This window comes from Manis pentadactyla, chromosome 4 (genome assembly GCF_030020395.1).
Source record: "Manis pentadactyla isolate mManPen7 chromosome 4, mManPen7.hap1, whole genome shotgun sequence".
NCBI classification, from domain to species: domain Eukaryota; kingdom Metazoa; phylum Chordata; class Mammalia; order Pholidota; family Manidae; genus Manis; species Manis pentadactyla.
This window is the reverse complement of record NC_080022.1, coordinates 84,103,455-84,122,719: the sequence shown is the minus strand read 5'-3', so window position 1 is coordinate 84,122,719 and position 19,265 is coordinate 84,103,455. Positions and strand designations below refer to the sequence as shown.

Genomic DNA, 19,265 nt, shown 5'->3' with positions numbered 1-19,265 from the left:
TTAATAGCTGTTAAAGGAAGGAACCTTAGTTTGTGATTTCAATAATTTTGTTCTTTGCCTAAGTAAAGAATAATTGCAAAATTAGCTTATATATTCCAGAGAGTACCAAGCATATCAATATTGGTGTGCATTCCACCACTGACTGTGAGTCTGCATAAGCCAAAAAGTAAAAAAAAAATACTACAAACCATTTAATAAATTAAGGAAGATGAGATTAAGAGTGGATGGGCAGAATTTACTGCCTCTTTCTTTATCTTCCTTCATCTCTTTAGTAACCAAATTAACCAGAAAACTAGATTGTGAATAGCTCAAACTCATATGAATGAGAGCTATAATCTGCATCAAGCTTTATTAATAATTTCAAGGATACAAGTAAACAAAAGAAGTACCAGGTAAACAAGGAGAGGTTCAGGAACAGCTGCACAGTTTTTCAAGCCCCATCTTGCTTCATCAGGGTGTGCCTTAACCTAGATTAATGTGGAATCTCTAAGTAACATAAGTAGCTCCATCACTGTAACAAAAGGAAGTTATTTAACTATAAAACATCTCCAGTTTATGCTCAGGTGCTTATATAGTTTGTATGACTCCTTGCAGAGAGTTGTGGCCCATAAATCCAGAGTTCCCAAGTTTCCTTACCGTATTAGTCCTACACTAATGGGGATATTTTGCCAAAAGCATTCCACACATAAGGGCTCTCCCACTTGCAAATACCAATTGACAGTTTGTTTCCTTGTCGTTTGTTTTTAAAGGGATTTAACCAGGAAATTTTCTTTCTCTTTCCTGAGATAAACTCCTCTACCTCAGTATACCTTCCCTCACCAAAGGGAGGTAATCTATTTTATACCAGAACTAATTTTCTCAGTAACTAATTCCTACTTATCCTTCAAGATTATCTTATATTGTGCATTTTCCAGACTGCCCTTTCTTGACTTGGACTACTGCTGTATAAAAATGCCCTCTTTTTTGTGCCATTAGAGCACGCTGTGTTTATATATTATCACACCGAATATAATTGCTGATTTGTCTGTCTCTAGGAGATTTTTGAAATCAGGGACTATTTTATTAACTAGTACCTGGCATGGTTTTGTTTTTGTTTTTAGATATAGGAACTTATTGAATGTTTGGTAAATTTATTAATGAATTGGACTCTTACTGTATAGTTATGAATGTTTGTGGTACTTCCAACAATAGCCGTGATGAAATAAAAGATAACATTTTTCAAGATTATCACTGGATAAAGCAGACTACCAAACAATTCTGACTTGAAATAACGTCTCCAAGGTCTTCATGTTCAGATAGAATCAATAACTTGTTAAATAGCTATTAGAAGACACTTTAAGAAGAATATTGTTTCTCAAACTTTGGCATATTAGAATTTAATGTATGCTGGTTTTGAGTTCTGCTCATTATAGTTTATAACCTATGCCTATATGCAATCTAAAAATGAATTGACATCATACTTTTAATTATAGTTAATTAAGTTGTTTCATAATTTCCACAGTATGATGCCTGTAATATTAATCAGACCAAATCATCACATTACATAAAGTTAATCATTAAAATGATGATCATTATTGCATGCTATTGCACTCTATTTTTATTTCACTCAGCATCAAATGCATATCTTCTCTGAATATGGAGGTTAAAAATGAAAGCTAAGATGATGTTTTTCTCTTCACTTTACTCATACGATGTGAAAAGAAAGTAACATTTTGATTTATTTGAACCTCAAAAAAGGAAACGTTGGTTTTTTCTCCCTTATTCTCTTGAGTAATTACTGATGGAGATGAGGATAAGGTTGTATGTTTGCTTGATGTTGTCCTCATGAGAACAGGCACCAACAAACAAATAAACAAATTTATGTGCCATGGACACATGTGTACAAATGCCAAACACACAGAGTTGCTGATTATTAACAATCATAAACAAATATTAGGTATTAAAAAACACTAACACTGACATCTATGAACTGCTTTGCATAGAAGGCTGTTTAATTTGAACAATAAAATATTAAGACCCACTGTATGAAGTTAGACATAACTGACCAGACCTTGTCAGTCTGGTCCATCATTTTCTCATGGCAATGTAACCAACAGTTGAGAAGGAATGTCATTCACTTTTTGATTTTAACCTTACATAATAGATACTCTAGTCAGGTAGCATGTCTTCTGCATGCTCAGTTTAACTTGGGGATGGGTGTTTAGTATTCATTGACTCCACATGCTACTAGCTAGTTGTCCTTTTGTTGACTTGAATCCCCTTTGGGTTTTCATATTAGTCATTCATCTTGGTAGAATAGTTGTTTAAGTCTACTGTGCGTCAGTCATTTTGATAGATACTAATAGGGCTGAAATTCACCTGAAGCCCTTCCATGTGGCATATTGGCTGAGTGTATTCTGATTTGCCAGGCATCAGTCTGAACATTCATCAGCTGATACTTCTCATTTGTTAAATATTTTAATGTTATTCTTGGACACTGGGGATAGAAAGTTAAATAGGGTAATTTTTTCCTGTACTTATAGAGTTTTGTGAAGGAGTTTACTAACAAATAAATGCATTTAAATTCTATTTTAATTGTTCACCTTTTTATCTTGAGATAATGTGTTTTGTGTCCCTGCTCTCCACTTTAGGAAATATAATTATTTTTTCTACACTTAACCTTTGGATTCAATGAGTCTTTATTAAAACATTTACATTATTGGATCCATAAGTCCATCATTTGGCTTCTGTATTTCATGATTTTACCTCTAAACTTCCTTATGCTGGGAAACCCGAATCTTCTCTTCCCACTGAGAAAACCTTCATCGAGCCAACTCCTTAACCTTTACTTTGCCTTTGACTGGATCCTTTTCTGTTCCAATTGGCCTTGTCTTGAGATTCAACAGCTAGAAATATACCCAGTGTGTTATTGGCTTTTCAAGCCACAAATGAGAGAAAGAGTTGATACGAAGCTACCTACTATTTAAAAAGTAACTTACATGTAACTGTCATATCTTCTGTGTGAAAATTAAAATAAGTTATATATAAAGAACTTAATACCTGCTGTTTAAGTATTTATTATTATTATTATTATTGACTTGTTGGACATATTACTTAGATAGTGGTAGTAAGTTTCTCTGTTGTCCACAAATAACTCAAAGGATATTTCGCTTGACATATGACTTCACTTGTCATGTGTTCTCATTTTCCTAAGTTCCCTATTCACAGATAATTCTTATCATCTCAGCTCTTCTTTTCCCACTGCATCAATACTTTTCAAAACAATATGTTCAAATGATATCTTTCTATCTTTCCTTTAAAAGTTTTTCCCTCCCTTATGTAAAATGGCAAATTCCAGCCACTTCATAGCAAAATAGCAAGAAGTGGTGAGATTTATGTCTGCTGCTCAACAGTGTAACTTTAACATGTTTTAGAGAATAAAGAACATCTCAAATTTCAAAAGCAGAATTTCAGAATAAACTCTTGAGTGGAGCCTCTGTTCATACCCCAGGACTTGTGTGCACTGTCAGATAGTTGGCACGGATACTAAATATTTGAATATATTATCAACCCTGTGTATGGAAAATTACAATGTGAGTTGAAGATATATTAAAACACAGTTTCTTTATGTTCATAACTGTATTTAGTTTTTAGGCCCTCAATAATCAAAACCATGGTAAGAATACAACTAAAGCATGTTCAAGCTTTAAATCATTGATAATCCTTGTTTTAAAGTCTTAGAAGTGTGGATTTGTTTGCAGTGTCCAACTTTTGTTTCTAAATTCAATGACAAATTTGCCAAAAAGTATAGGAGATTATCTACATATAATGATAGATACTATCTAAGTATTAATAAACAAGAAGAGTAGAAAGGGACAAAACAGACCCTAAATCAGTCTGAAACATGCTCCCAATATGTACAAGATAGTTTAGGATTTTATTTCTGCCCATCATATATTGATTTATTCAAACCATAAACATTTGTCATTGTTATTCAGTCAGGTTTGGCATTATCATTAAAATTGAGCACTGCTGACATTTTTGAAACGCAATGAACTGGTTTATATTGATGAGTTATAAGGTGCTATATTATGTAAATGTAACAAAAGTGATAAAGAAAACATTTCTTACATATGGAGTCATATTTGTTTTGTAATTTGAACAGAGACTAGTTTACCTTCCAGAAATCATACATTTTTATTTTGTAGAAAATTAAAGAGGAGTTTAAGCTTTTTTGGCTTACTTTTTCAATATTTTTGCTCTCGGGCCACCTTTCTATTAGAGTAATAACCCCATTGCTAGATGGTATTGAATAATTTGAAAAATGATTAGGGGAAAAAAGTGAGTTCATAGCATTGCAACTACAAATGAATTTGTACCTTCTGTATGTCAAGTTCTGCTTTCAGTGCTTTGCTGTTCTGAATTGCCTTAAGTAATACCACATGCCATTAATTAGGTATTGTTATCCTGATTTTACATGTAAGGCATCTGTAGGTCAAAGAGATTTAGTGACTATCCCAAGTAAGTAGTGGAAGCAGGTTTTCAAACCTGATTCATTACCATTCACTTCTAATTTCCCTGTCTGAAGTGAGTGGTTTGAGATCCACTCTTTTGTATACTTACCACCCACAATATCCCACAAAGCTGGTATTTTCAATATTGTCAATCACTTAATTTTACAATGGAAAGGGAACTATTGTGTAATAATAGTTTATGTGGTCCAATTTTTAAAACTGTAAGGCTAACATTCAAAATATATCCTAAGTAAGGCGTAAGACTGAATAGCTTCATGTCAGTATGTAGTAATGACCAATGTTTCTCAGTTTAAAAAAAAAATTATTATCCCTCTAGGTAGTCTTTTCAGGCTCTTTCCCCCTAATTACCTCCCTGCACAACTGCAATTTTAATACTACCAATATACTATGTATTTGTTTATATAATGTATATTTGGTGGGAGGTGTCATAAATTATAATGCTATCTAAGAATGTTTCCTTCCCCAGGAATCAGTTTATGTTCACTCTTACTGGGAGTATTACACTCATTGAGGATGCATGGTATAGACCAATTAAATTCAGAGTCAGTCAATTATTGTGTAGTAAGACAGTGGTTCACAAAAGTGTCTCTTCTGGACCAGCTGAACAGCATCACCTAGGAATTGTTATAAATGGAAATCCTCAGGCCTCATCGGATGCCATAGAAGTAGGACCCTGGGGGTGGGCCCATGTAATCTGTTTTAACAAGTCATCCAGGTGGTTCTGATGTACACCAGAGTTTGGAACCACTCGGTATGGATAGAGTGCTAGTTATGGATGAGAGATGGGACCATGGCTTGATCACAACATTGAGCAAGTTACTTTATGTCTCAGTTTTTCCATATTCATGTAGCCCAGATAATTCCTGGTTTGAATCCTTACATGCACACCCTTCTCAGGCTCACTTGTCAGAGGTCTTACTGCGACTCCACCTATCTTCCATAGGGGGAGAGTAAGAACAAGACCCGACACTCCCTCAATCTCTTCTGTAGGACAGTCTTACATTTTTTGAAAAAGGCAAAACAACATACTAGTTAGGATTACCTTGACCAAAGCCTGGACTTCCTCAAAAACAGTAAGTGGAAAATAAAGCAAATACATAAATATTAACATCACCTTGGTAGGCATCCATTATGGGCATTAAAACAAACAAAAACCAGGCTGTTCCATTTTATAGCAGAATGAGTTACGCAAGACGTGAGAAAACTGGGAATTTGTCAAGAGGAGCACGTTCGTTTCTCTTTCTTAAATGTTTTATTTGTATTTTTACAAAAGGAAGAATAAGTGTCACTTATCTTTTGGTTCCACCATTTCTCTTGTCTTTTTTCCTCTTACCTCCCATTCTAATCATGTCCTTGCAGAAATTGGCTTTACTGAATTTTTTCCAGCTTAGATATATTCAGCCTGGTTATAAGCAGAAGTATTTATTTCCACACATGGTATGATTAAAAAGAGAACCTATAGTAATGATAGCCTAAGGAGACCAGGTTACTATAGTCACCTGCCACTTATCACTAACCATAGGGTGTTCAATCCCTAAAACTTAAGATATATCTTGTAATGCTATGGCTATATGCTTCCACAGGACAACTTCGATCCTAGATTCCTCTGAGTCAGTGATTTACAAAATGTAAATAGCTGATAACTGAATTTCTGTTTTGGTAAGGGAAAAAACTTCATGTTGATTTTTAAATGTTTGTGCTATAAGCTTTAGCATGTATAATTGAATTAAAATCAAATATTAAATGGAGAAAACACATTTTCAAGTGTTTCTCTGTTCTGATTTATTTTAGGTGGAACTTGCTGTGGAAAAAAAGTGTGAATTTTTGCCTTTCCTATCCCCACGGAAGGTGATAGTAAAAGGTGGGAGAATTGTGGCCGTGCAGTTTGTCCGGACAGAGCAAGATGAAACTGGAAACTGGAATGAGCATGAAGATCAGGTGGTCCGTCTGAAAGCCGATGTGGTCATCAGTGCCTTCGGTTCGGCTCTGAGTGACCCTAAAGGTAAAGTACTGGGCAGCTGAAGATGTCATGCAATCATCTATTATTTTAGTGCCATAATAGTTTACAGCTTTCAGGGAACTGTTTTACACTTCAATATTCATCTATTTCTTCTAATATGGGATGCAAGCAATTTTGAGTTTGCTTAGAAAAGGTAGTTTAAAAGGCTTAGAAATGGTATCTAATGCTCATAGAGAATTATTTTTAAAGTGGTGGGAATTGATAAGAATATTAATCTTTCTTTTAAGCTGATAAAAATCCATATTCTATTTTGTAATAATGTTTGCCTTTTTCCTGCATAAGAATGGCTTTTTCTTCCATTAGATTTAGAGTAAGAAAATGTGACAGGGAGGTTGTAACAGCCAGTCTTCAATGATTCAGATAAAGTAGGATCTAATGAATAGGCAAAAATAGAATTCATGTTTAGCACTGTCCTCATGTCAAACTATTGCTAGAAACATCAAAATTATCAAATTAGAAAGTGTGAATAACATTGGATGGCATAAATGGACATGCTAAGGAAGAAAAAAATGCTAAAAAAAGATTATGAGAAAAGGAAGTGTTTTATATAGCATTCCAACTGAATCAATATTCTGTTATATTTTCCCAATATACAGTTTTTTTGTGGGCCATTATATACAAAAACTTAGATGCCTAAGTGCCTTAATTTTGTAAGCCCTTTACCTTTTAATATCCACTGTTGAAATGATAATTGACTTTTATTTTCTGAAAGGAAATAGAAGAAAGATGTTTCTTTAGGTCAGAGATTCATTAAGAACAATAATAATAAAATAATCTATACCTGACGATTCCTAGTACTTCCTACTATGTCCACACTAACATTACACTTTTATATCTGAAATATGAAGAGATATATGCATGAAAATGTGTGGTTTTATGCAACAGATAAGAAAAAATTCAACCATCCATTAGGATATTTTATCTGCAGGACATCAAACATCTTGGTATTTGGAAACATCCAGATGTTTAATGTCATCAAGATAAATGGATAATGGCCTGAATTTGTCACTTCTCACCTAGATATTTATGAGATATGTAGACACAATCACAGTGTGGCTTGTTTATTCATTAGCTGGGTTCAGAAAGAAGAAAAAGAACAATACATAAGTCGCATTCTATTATCTAAAAAGTCATACTGTTCCTACTACTCTGCACATCACAAAAGCTGAGCAAAAAGTTGAATCATATTTAATTAGCAATTCTATTGATGATTTGCCTATCAAGAAATAATTTAGCTTGCTCATCTAAATTTATGTTCCACAACTAACAACTCTAATATTAGTAAAGAAAAATGTATCTTTTCCTAAGCAAACCTAAGTAGATGTGACACATAAGATCATAGAAAACAGCTTTTACAAAGCTTACGCTCGTGTACGTGTGTGTGAAGAATGACTTAGTTTAGTATTTAAAATATGAAGTAGAAGAAAATTTGATCTACTCATGTTTATTTATCAAAGTCATTCCAGAGTTTGTGTATTTTATTCCAAAATTTACTTGTGTATGTTTCTTCTAGGGCTTCACATGTACTACCCCATATATACTTAGAGAAATCAAAAGAAAAATGGCTCTTCACTTTCCTTTTTATCCACCCCCTCCTCCTGACTTGAAATAACAAAACTGCCTGGAAAAATTATCCTTAAATAGAATCACTTGCTTTACCAGGGCCCTTCAATGTTTACATGAATAAGAAGCTACTTTCCAAGTGACAGGGGAGCTAGAAGAGCAGGAATGTTAAATAGCATTCATGTCTCTACTCCCATCAAAATATTTTCAATACTGGTTTTTGAACAGAACATTAAAGAAAGGTATAGATGAACGTAGTATTTGTTGGAAGTTGATCAAGATCTTACCCAAATCACATTTAAAATCTTAAAACAGTAATTTCAAAGTCAAAAACTTTCATGTGCACATACATATTAGGTATGGTGAACATTTGTTTATGGGAAGCAAGTTGTCCATTTGGGTAAGAGAAGACACTCATGTCCCTCTCTTCCATCCTAAATGTTGTCCCACCCTGATACCCATGGGTTGTTATATATACATGATACATGTGTGATTATCACATATGGGAAACTATATGATTCAGCATGTTTATCTATAACCTCTTTCTTAAAACATAAGCCTGTCTTTCTACCCTTCTTCTTCCCTCCTTCCCAACCTGACTGTGCATTGCTCCAGTGAACTGCATGCCAAGCTCAGTGATATCTTTTCAATCTTCATTCTATTGTCTGGATTTGGTATTAAATATTTCTTTCTGTTTGAAATGCTTTCCTCCTGGTCACTTAACCTTTCTGAGCCTCAGCATTTTCTTCTATTAAAAATAAACAAGCATAATAATACCTTCTTTCCCTACCTCTCAGGACTTGTTGTCAGAATGAAAATGAAATTATGTGAAAGTGCTTTGGAAATGAAACGGTAACACACTATTATTGTTGGTGATACTCCAGCTTGCTTTTTCTTTCAACTATTCCTTTTCCAAGTCTATCACTGACTGCTTTTCTTCCTCTAGCTTATTACTTTTTAATGCTTTCTAAAGCCCAGCCATTGTCCACTTTCTTAATTTGTTTATTCCTTCCTTGAACTGTTTCATTCATTCATTCACTTATTCATACATGGATTCATTCTGGTAAAAGAAATACACAAACAAGTTCTGTGTGCCAGGTATTGGCTAGATTTATAGTAGACACTGTTTCACTTACAGGTAAAGTGACTCCAAATCTTTCTCCAATCTGCTGGTCATGGAAGATGTTTCATCCTATATTTATGCTCATGCATATAACAAACATTTACTGAGCATCTAATAAAAGCCAGGGACAAAGTTGTATTCTGGAGAGCACAAAGATGAATGAGGCATTCTTTGCTCTTAAAAACCTCATTGGCTGGGGGTGTTGGCAGACCTGAAAACAGATAATTGTTTTAACAAGTAAAGAATACATTTAGGGAGATACTACAATGTAAGGAAGATTCACCTTACCAGGTTTTCCTAAGGCAGATTTCTTCTCGACTGTGCTATTATTGTCCATGGTACCATGGTTCTCTGATCACTGTAGTTCAAAGTGTTATCCCAAATTCAAATATCTAATTCCATTTTTCTTCTTTTCATTAAATTTTCCTTTGTTATCCTAAACTATAGGAGGAAGCTTCTACTCCCCGGCACTTGAGAATTTCAGCAAATAAATTAATGTATATTGCATATACAGTTATCTTTTCCATTGTTCCCTACTGAATTACTCCTCCCAGTATGTAACACGGGGTAGATTCCATAGTGGTAATTCAGAAAGTCCTTGTGACTGCATTATATTAAACTCTATGCTGAAGAACTCAAGGAATGAAATAAACCTGATGAGTATGTGTAAAGTGCAGTGATAATTTACACTTTCATCATTTTCTGATTATAATAATTTAAATGAAAATACTTGTAGCATTTCAATTATATCAATATTTTAATAGTCTTAACTATATCAATAATATGTATTTGTAAAGGTAACCTAAATTGGAAAATCTGAAGGAAATTAAATTTTTAATGTTTTTTTCTGATACACTGCATTGCATTTGCAAGTCCCCTGGTTTCTACATTTTAGAATGGAAAATATAAAATTGTTTAGTATTAAGCCCTAAAGATATCTATATCTATATTTATATTTATTTATAATAAATATTTCCTGTTCTAAAAATGGAAACAACTTATAGAAAAATAAGTGGTTTTAAATTTATAAAACAAGTTTGGATAATATCCTTGGATTATAGTTGCTAATTATTTCCCTGCTACTAAGACTAATAACAATTATAAGCAATCATCATTATTTTACCTAATTCTATTTCATTTATATCTCTTCTTAGGATTGTAGCAGTGATTGGGAAAAAGGAACAAAAGACTACATATTCCATATCACTGTGCATGGAATATATGTTCTTATTTTGAGCATAATTTAATTGAATCCTTCATTAATTACTGTTCCAAATTCTAAAAGCAGTGTGTTGTCTGATTTCCAATTTGATTGAGATAATAAAGTCTTCGTCTTATTTAATACATTTCCTGTGAAAAACTCAAAGTAATTCCACCTTTTTAAAATTCTCATCCATCCCCTCTAAGTAAGATTCCAAGTCACATTAAATTGGAATTTTATTATCTAGACTAATTTTAAGGACTATCAGTAAATTAAGCACAGCCTACCTCTAACTGGCATTTCTACTCCACAAATATTGCCCTTATCCTGGAAAATTTAAAACACTTATTTATTTTGAAAATAGGTACTTCATAATAGGAAGTCTCCTCTTCTGCTAAATACCAAGGTCAATGTTTACTAAACTGAATTTTCTGTCTGTCTGTTTGTTTGGACAATGTGAGATGTAAGAGACTTCATGCTTATTTTATGTTTCTCCTCCCTTCTCTTTCTTCTCGGAACCAAATTGCCCACTGTGAAAGTGTACACATCTTTTTGTTAGTTTCGAACTGAAGGGTAGAACCTGTTATCATTTTCACAACCTTACAGCTTCATTTTCCAACAGAGGTAATATAGCTGGCCTTGTCCTCACAGTCACAGAAGGCCTGGATGCCACAATTCCATGTGTGTTTGAGTGGGCTTGCGGACACCTGAAGGGGGGCTCGTTAGCTCCTGCCACAGCCCCTGTGCCTCTCTGTACACCACACCACGGCCATCCCCGCATTCTTCCGCAATGCCCATGTTGGAAAGAGCCATGTGCCCTGCTCTCCCAAAACCTATTATACTTTATCTCCTAATTAGATTGTAAACCCCAAAAGGGCAGAGATTGAGCCTTCATAGTAAGTTGTAGGCCCAATAGCAGCAACATATTTATGTGCCCATAAAAATACCCAATGTATATTTGTACATTCCACTTGATTCATGTTAATGTATTGATTTTATTACATCTAGTTGTTATTTTTTCCTACTATAAGGGTCATTGTCATTTATTTTTCTTAGACAATATAAAGGGTAGAAAAATAGCTCTATTTTTCTATTGCTATTTTTTTTCTTGTTTTAGTATAAATTGTTCCACTCCTTATAAACCAATAAATATTACACTAATTAGAGTCCGTCTGGTATAGCAGCTTAGACAAGGGACTCGAGCCAGGCTGCCTGGCTGGAAACCTGGTGTTCCTCGTTTCTTTGTACTTCATGTACCTGATTTCTGAATGCAGATGATTGTAATATTTACCTTCTAGAGTTGTTTTAAGGATAAATTAATAAGGTACCTAAAGCACTTAGATCTATATCTGGCATGTAGTGAGTATATCTTAAGTTTTAGATGTTCTTATCCTTGTGAACAAAACCATATTTTAATAATTAAATTGAGTTATAGTATATCTTTATGATGGTGTGAATGTTGTCAAGGAATAAAAACATTTGAAAATCCAAACTTTATCTGGGACCTTTTAGCCTCTGTCAATGTGTCTTTATAAATAAGTAAAGCAGATACTCCTACATTTATGATTTCTTAAATGAGAAAATGTTTCATATATTTGGTTATTTTTATTTGCAGAAAAAATGATTGCAGTTTTTAACTGTATCAGATATTTTTAAAATATTTTATTATCTATTCTAATTTTTTCCATACCATCAAAAGGAATTTTCTTATAACTATTTTCAGTAGTTAGAAATCTGCATTTTGAGTTTTCATAAATTAGATGTTTAAAGAGAAAAGGATTTTTAATAAATGGTTTCTCTTAATTAGCTAAAATTGGGCCAATTTTTTTGTTTAATTTTTCTGTTTGATTGTCCATTTTTATTTTAAGAAGGAAAGAGTTTTTAAGTGCCTGAAAATTATGGGATGATATAACTAAGATCAAAAAACTGTTTTGGAAGGAAGAGATAGGATGAATGGTGCCAAGAAAATTGACTCAGCAAAATGTTATATGGCACTGCCTAGGGGAGCAAATGGCAAGGTGACTAGACTTCCTGGGTATTGCAGGGAATGCATGGCCCTTCCTCCTGGAAAGGAGTTTATATGTACTTCACCCAGTGCCTACATTTTCTTTCTGCTCATCTCACTAGAGAGAGCAAGTAGACACAAAGCCTAGCTATTTCTGAATCTTTAATGAAACCAACAGTCTGATAGCATTCATTGCAGTGAGTTCCATGAGGGAGTGTTTCGAGGGAAAAAAACGATTTTAAAATTGCTTCCAGTTCTTCTTATTAGAAGGCCCTAAGAAAAGTTTTAAAGTCTCATGGGTAAATCAAAGTTTCTGCCAATACCAGCTTTGAGTGTAGCTTTGATTCACTTGCCCCATACTGAGAAAAATGTGTTAATTTGCTTTGTTCTGGCAGAAGTCAGAGCTAGCTAACCTCACAGGTGAGAAATATATGGCTTTCATGTGACCCTGATCATGCGGACATTCAAGCACTTTTCAAATGAGTCCATTTTTTCTCAGTTATTTGGGTGTTGAGAAAAACCTAGGAAATATGTTTTAAGGTGAACACTTACTGAGTCAGATGCCCAGTGATAATAGTTATCTGTATTTTAAAGACCTGTCATCAGTATGTTTAGTTTGTTTCACTCCTTATTAAAATGTTGCTCTTACGGTAATTCGCTAATGGAATTAGGAACACTAAGACATTTTAATAAACATCCCCCTTTTTTTAACCAGCATGTTCCAGTTTGCAAACCATCAAATGTCTCCTCCATAAACTACTGGTGGCACTCAGAGATTCAGCAAAATGTCTTTGAATAATTGTCTACTCATTGTGCCCTTCAGCTTACATAGTTCCTCTTCTACCTTACTGAAAATAAAATGGCAGGAAATTTAGTTACAGTGGGTGGTGGAAAATGGGGTCCCAAGTTGAGAATGTGTCATAATTGGTCACATGTTTGCTGTTCTTTGCATTTTTATAAATTGAACTACTTGTGATATGCTTTCAAAAAACAGATTAAGTAACACTGCACTTTATTGCTGGATAGAACTTTTGATCAATGGCACAAACATTAAAGGAAGGGGCTTACTGATGATTGATATAATTGAGAGTGGATGAGATATAATGAAAAAATCAAGTCAGGCTGGTGTAACTTACTGGATTCAATACAGTAACTTGTGTTGGAGTTTTCCTTATTTACATTTCCAAACGTGCTGGAAGTGACTTAAGGAATTGAATATTCTAGTTCCCTATTTCACAGGTTTATTTGCTTCACTAATAATTTCTGATGGCCTGCTAGTCCAGGTACTGAGATAGGTTGTGGGGATAAACTGGTGAAGGGAGAATGCAAACCTCTAGGAATGCAGTTTGACAGACAAACACAATTATAAGAAATTGTTCTGAGAGAAGTTTAAAGTCTTATGGCAGCACAGAACACAGTCTCAGGGTTCAGAGAAACTTCCTACAGGAAGTGGGTTGTGAATTGAAGTCTGAGTGATGTGTAGGAGTCTCCAGGTGGAATGGGGGTGGAAAGGAGGGAGCCACAGGGAGATTATGCAACTTGCTCAACACCACCCTGTTAGATTAAATAGTCATTTTACAGTCATTTTTAAAAAGCTATGTTAAAAAAAAAAACATGCCTTTAGAAAGTTGTCATCAGCCTACTTATTTCATGCATGTTCTCATCTTTATAAATGAAGATCTCAACTTTCCATCTTTATTTCTAAAATTTAACTTTCTTTTATGATTTCTACTATTCATTTTCTCACTGCTCAACATGGAATAAACATTTTGCAGTATCCAACTGTTATAGACACTGTCTAGGCACTAGGAATACAAGCATGAATAAAAGAGATCTTTGCTCTCCAGGGATTCATAGACCGTGAGAGAAACAGGCATGTAAGTACATACATTGCAATGTAATGTGCTGATTTGAGATCTTATTTGTATGGGATTTTAGAACTTGAGTAGGAGTTTGTTAGAGGGAATGTCATACACAAAGGCATGAGATGACTAGTGAGCTCATGTAACCAGAAAATGGTGAGAAATTCTGTTTGGCTGGAACAGATGATGTGTGGTAAGGTAAGGGTGGGAAGTGGGTAGGGATAAGAGAGCAGGAAATTTAGTTACAGATTTATGTGGAATCAAGAGATTGATATGCTAAGCTAAGGATTTTGAATTTCATTCTGTAGACATCCAGGTGACAAATTTAAATATGGGAAAGATCTTTGTCATTAATGAGATAATTCTGGAAGATACCGATCTACCATTCCTCTGGTTGGGTTTGAACCATTTGTAATATTCTTCAGATAGTTTACAATTTGAAACCACGAAATCACTTTTGAGGTGCTTCATTTCAGAAGGTAAGTGTAGTTTCTAATATTGAATACCTGAATTAGGCAAAGTTACCCACCCAGTCATTGATATGGTCCGACAGTTCAGGTCCCCTGGTGGAAAGCTGCTGCAGTAGGGCTTTTAGTGTGAAGGAAAGTAGAGACCTGCACTCACATGGGCAGCTCCCAAACCCCGGTCATGACAAGGGTGAGGTATGCATGCCTAGTTTCTCCTTTCCTATTCACTAATTATAGTGACTGATTTCAGCTTTTTGAGGAAAGGGAAGTAAGATACAGAGATACAGCATGAGTTTTACACCAGTGAATGTTTCCCTGCATGGAAGGAGGCGTCAGCAATGTGGAATAAGCTCTTGCTCCATGGTAGCAGTAATGTTGAAAAAGATGGCCTGGAATTAAGACAAAACAGTATCAATGAAACCGGTTGAAAGACTGGTTTTGTTAGTTTAAGTGGCTGATGATTAAGGCCCAGATTAAATTAAAGGAGGTAGACCTACGGAAGGACAATAGGAATCAAGACAGAACGCTTCACAGAACTCACACGTGCAGCAGGTAGAACAAATGGAAGGGAACTGGTGATGGACTGTGTCCGGATTTGCTAATCCGTTCCACAGCCGGAAATGGGACTGGAGCTAAGACAACAGAGTGATGAAAAACAGATGCTAGGAGTCATTCCATTATCATTTGTCTGTCTTTCCACTACTACAGCCTGGTGCCTAGAATAGTTCACTGATTGAATTAAATAATGAAAGCTCTTATGGTCTATAGTTTAGATAACTTCTTGAAAGTATGATAAAAGAGGTTTTGTGGTGTTTCTTCTGGAAATCCAGAAGCATCTCATGTACCCCGTGCTGCAGAGAAAATGTCAGCTTGTCACAGCTGCTTTTCAGATGGTAAAAAACTAAAGGAGGGCATGGCATCAGGACAGTTTACTTCATGGTTCTCTACCTACACCCTTCCACTAATGTGCATGCTTCCTTATGCTGCCGTTGCATTTTATAATGCCTGAGCAGTAGGACATTGATAGATCCTTTGTATTGGTTAGCCCAGTGAGGAGAGTGAGCCCTCTTTTGTCTCCCCTGTACATTGCTTTGCTTTTTAACTATATTTTTGACAGGAAACATTCTCAGGAACCCAATAGTAATACTGTGCATGTTTTCTTAAAAATTGCCCTAATTATCAGATTTTTATTCTGGCTAAAAGATTTGTTGTATTTCTATTATAAAATACACTGTGAAGTGTGGGGATAAACAGGTGGAATCTAATGCAAGTGCTGACATTTCTGCAGAATAACCAACCAAAATAATGGAATCTTTGCACACATTTTCTTTGGAGTTATTTTGAAAGGGTGGAGGTGATGGAGGAGGGAGGTCAAACTGATAAGTGTTGAAAGTGACTTGGAATCAACATCGCATCACTTACAGCTGCCTTAGACATCCATTTGAAGTACAACATGATATTTCTGTAATTATTTTACTTCTCTCTAATAACTGCATAGGAATAGGCTTGTTTCCCCAGTGAATAGCTCTGTTCAGAGCCTTCCCTTATCTTTATTTTCCAGGTTTCACTAGTGGTTGATATCATATGCATACTTACAGGGCAACAGTGGATAAATCAGTAGTTTTCCATCAAATCAAAGATTATATACAAGAAGTAGAGCAGTGGCATGTAACAAGTTTTGCTGCGGAAGGGGTGGAAAATGGAAAAATAATGTAATTGTTTCAGAGAACAGAAATTGTAAAATATAGTCAGTGTTATTTAACATATACTGAGTGTAATCAATGACCTTATTGATCACGGCCTTTTATATTTGTCTGTTAAGTACTAGTGAGGTTATGATATATTCAAAGTTTACGCTGAAGCCTTTTCTTGTGAAATATTAAACTACACTAAGCTGCTCTAGGCGAGAAAATTGAGATGTAAAATTTAGTTAAATTATAAAGTAATGCTGTATATCTTGTACTAATGTTCTTAGTAATATGTATTCTGTATTACAGAGTATTTTTGTTGTTAGTTTCTTTACATTTTTGTTTTTGGTTCATAGCACAAAATGAAAATAACAAAATTCCTATTTAGGATAGGTTTTGGTTAAATTAGACATTTAGCTGCCTAACTTTAAGTCACATTTGTAAGAATTAGAAAATTATATTGAATAATATTTATTATCTATTACCCAAATGTGGATACTAGCCAGTTTAAAAATAGTGTGCACATGTAATTTATGAGGTATCCCAAGTGTGCTGGCATTGCTGTAGGAGAAAGCCCTCTCTAACTTGAACTCCCATTCAGGGGACCTGCCCAAGCTGCCCATTGAGTAATGCTGTCCAGTGCCAGCCTGTTTTCCATGCTAGCCATACTTATGATATTTGATAATTATGAAGCTCTTTAACGTGTTTTCAAAGGACTTTTACTTACATAATCTTTTTTTTTTTTCTGTACGAGTTCATGCAAGAGTGTTAAGCCTATTGTGTTCAGCAAATATCCACTGATTTTCTAAACCCTCTCAAAAGCATATTGACAATTCTTGGTTTAATATGGCCCAATGTTTTCCCTTATGTTTGCACACTGCTGCCAAATGAACTTCTGTTTCATCAGTGTCCCTGCATTATTCTCATATTGTAGAATTTAAAAGTACTCCCTCCTGATAGATCAAGGATAAGGACAGACTGTTAAAAGCAGCCAGAGGCAGAAATAAGATCACGTACAAAGGAAAGCCCATCAGGCTAAAATCAGACTTCTCAGCAGAAACCTTACAGGCCAGAAGGGAGTGTCATGATGTATTTAATGCAATGAATCAGAAGGGCCTCAAACCAAGAATACTCTACCTGGCAAGGTTATCATTTAAATTTGAAGGAGGGATTAAACAATTTCCAGATAAGCAAAAGCTGAGAGAATTTACCTCCCACAAACCATCTCTAAAGTCTATTTTGGAGGGACTGCTATAGATGGAAATGTACCTAAGGTTGAATAGCTGTCACCAGAGGTAATAACCACAGTAAAGAAAGTAGTACAGCTAATTATGAAGCAAATGCAAAATTAAATTAACTATCCTCAAAGTCAATCAAGAGATAGACAAAAAGTACAGAATTTGGTACCTAATATTTAAAGAATGAAGGAGGAAGAAAAAGGAGAAATAGAAAAGAACCTTTAGATGGTATGCTGCGAGTTAAGTTAAACTCTTAGATAGTAAGAAAAGTAACCTGGAACCTTTGGTAACCATGAATGTAAAACCTGAAATGGAAATAAGTACATACCTATCGATAATCACCCTAAATGTAAATGGACTGAATGCACCAATTAAAAGACATAGAGTCACTGAATGGATAAAAAAACAAGACCCATCTATATGCTGCTTACAAGAGACTCACCTCCAACCCAAAGACATGGACAGACTGAAAGTCAAGGGATGGAAAAAGATATTTCATGCAAACAATAGGGAGAAAAAAGCAGCTGTTGCAGTACTAGTATCAGACAAAATAGATTTCAAAACAAAGAAAGTAACGAGATAAAGAAGGACATTACATAATGATAAAGGGCTCAGTCCAGCAAGAGGATATAACCATTATAAATATATATGCACCCAACACAGGAGCACCAGCATACCTGAAACAAATACTAACAGAACTAAAGGAGAAAATAGAATACAATGCATTCATTTTAGGATACTTCAACACACCATTCACTCCAAAGGATGGATCCACCAGCAACAGACAGAAAATAAGTAAGGACACAGAGGCACTGAACAACACACTAGAACAGATGGACCTAATAGACATCTATAGAACTCTACACCCAAAAGCAACAGGATACACATTCTTCTCAGGTGCACATGGAACATTCTCCAGAATAGACCACATATGAGGCCACAAAAAGAGCCTCAGTAAATTCAAAAAGATTGAAATTCTACCAACCAGCTTTTCAGACCACAAAGGTATAAAACTAGAAATAAATTGTACCAAGAAAGCAAAAAGGCTCACAAACACATGGAGGCTTAACAACACGCTCCTAAATAGTCAATGGATCAATGACCAAACTAAAATGGAGATCCAGCAATATATGGAAATAAGTGACAAAAACAACATAAAGCCGCAACTTCTGTGGGATGCAGCAAAAGCAGTCTTAAGAGGAAAGTATATAGCAATCCAGGCATATTTAAAGAAGGAAGAACAAACCCAAATGAATAGTCTAATGTCACAATTATCAAAATTGGAAAAAGAAGAACAAATGAGGCCTAAGGTCAGCAGAAGGAGGGACATAATAAAGATCAGAGAAGAAATAAATAAAATTGAGAAGAATAAAACAATAGAAAAAAAATCAATGAAACCAAGAGCTGGTTCTTTTAGAAAATAAACAAAATAGATAAGCCTCTAGTCAGACTTATTAAGAGAAAAAGAGAATCCACACACATCAACAGAATCAGAAACGAGAAAGGAAACATCACGATGGACCCAACAGAAATACAAAGAATTATTAGAGATTACTATGGAAACCTATATGCTAACAAGCTGGA

At 34.8% G+C, this 19,265-nt stretch overlaps 1 protein-coding gene across 5 annotated transcripts in view; it reads left to right on the top strand.

Moving 5' to 3' along the window:
• Positions 1–19,265, top strand: part of DPYD (dihydropyrimidine dehydrogenase) — an 879,000-nt gene that overhangs the window by 385,156 nt on the left and 474,579 nt on the right. For all 5 annotated transcript variants that reach the window (XM_057500453.1, XM_036883856.2, XM_036883855.2 and 2 more), the window contains one exon: positions 6,306–6,516. In XM_057500453.1, coding sequence (XP_057356436.1) covers positions 6,306–6,516 — 211 coding nt within the window. The remainder of the gene's footprint in view (positions 1–6,305; positions 6,517–19,265) is intronic.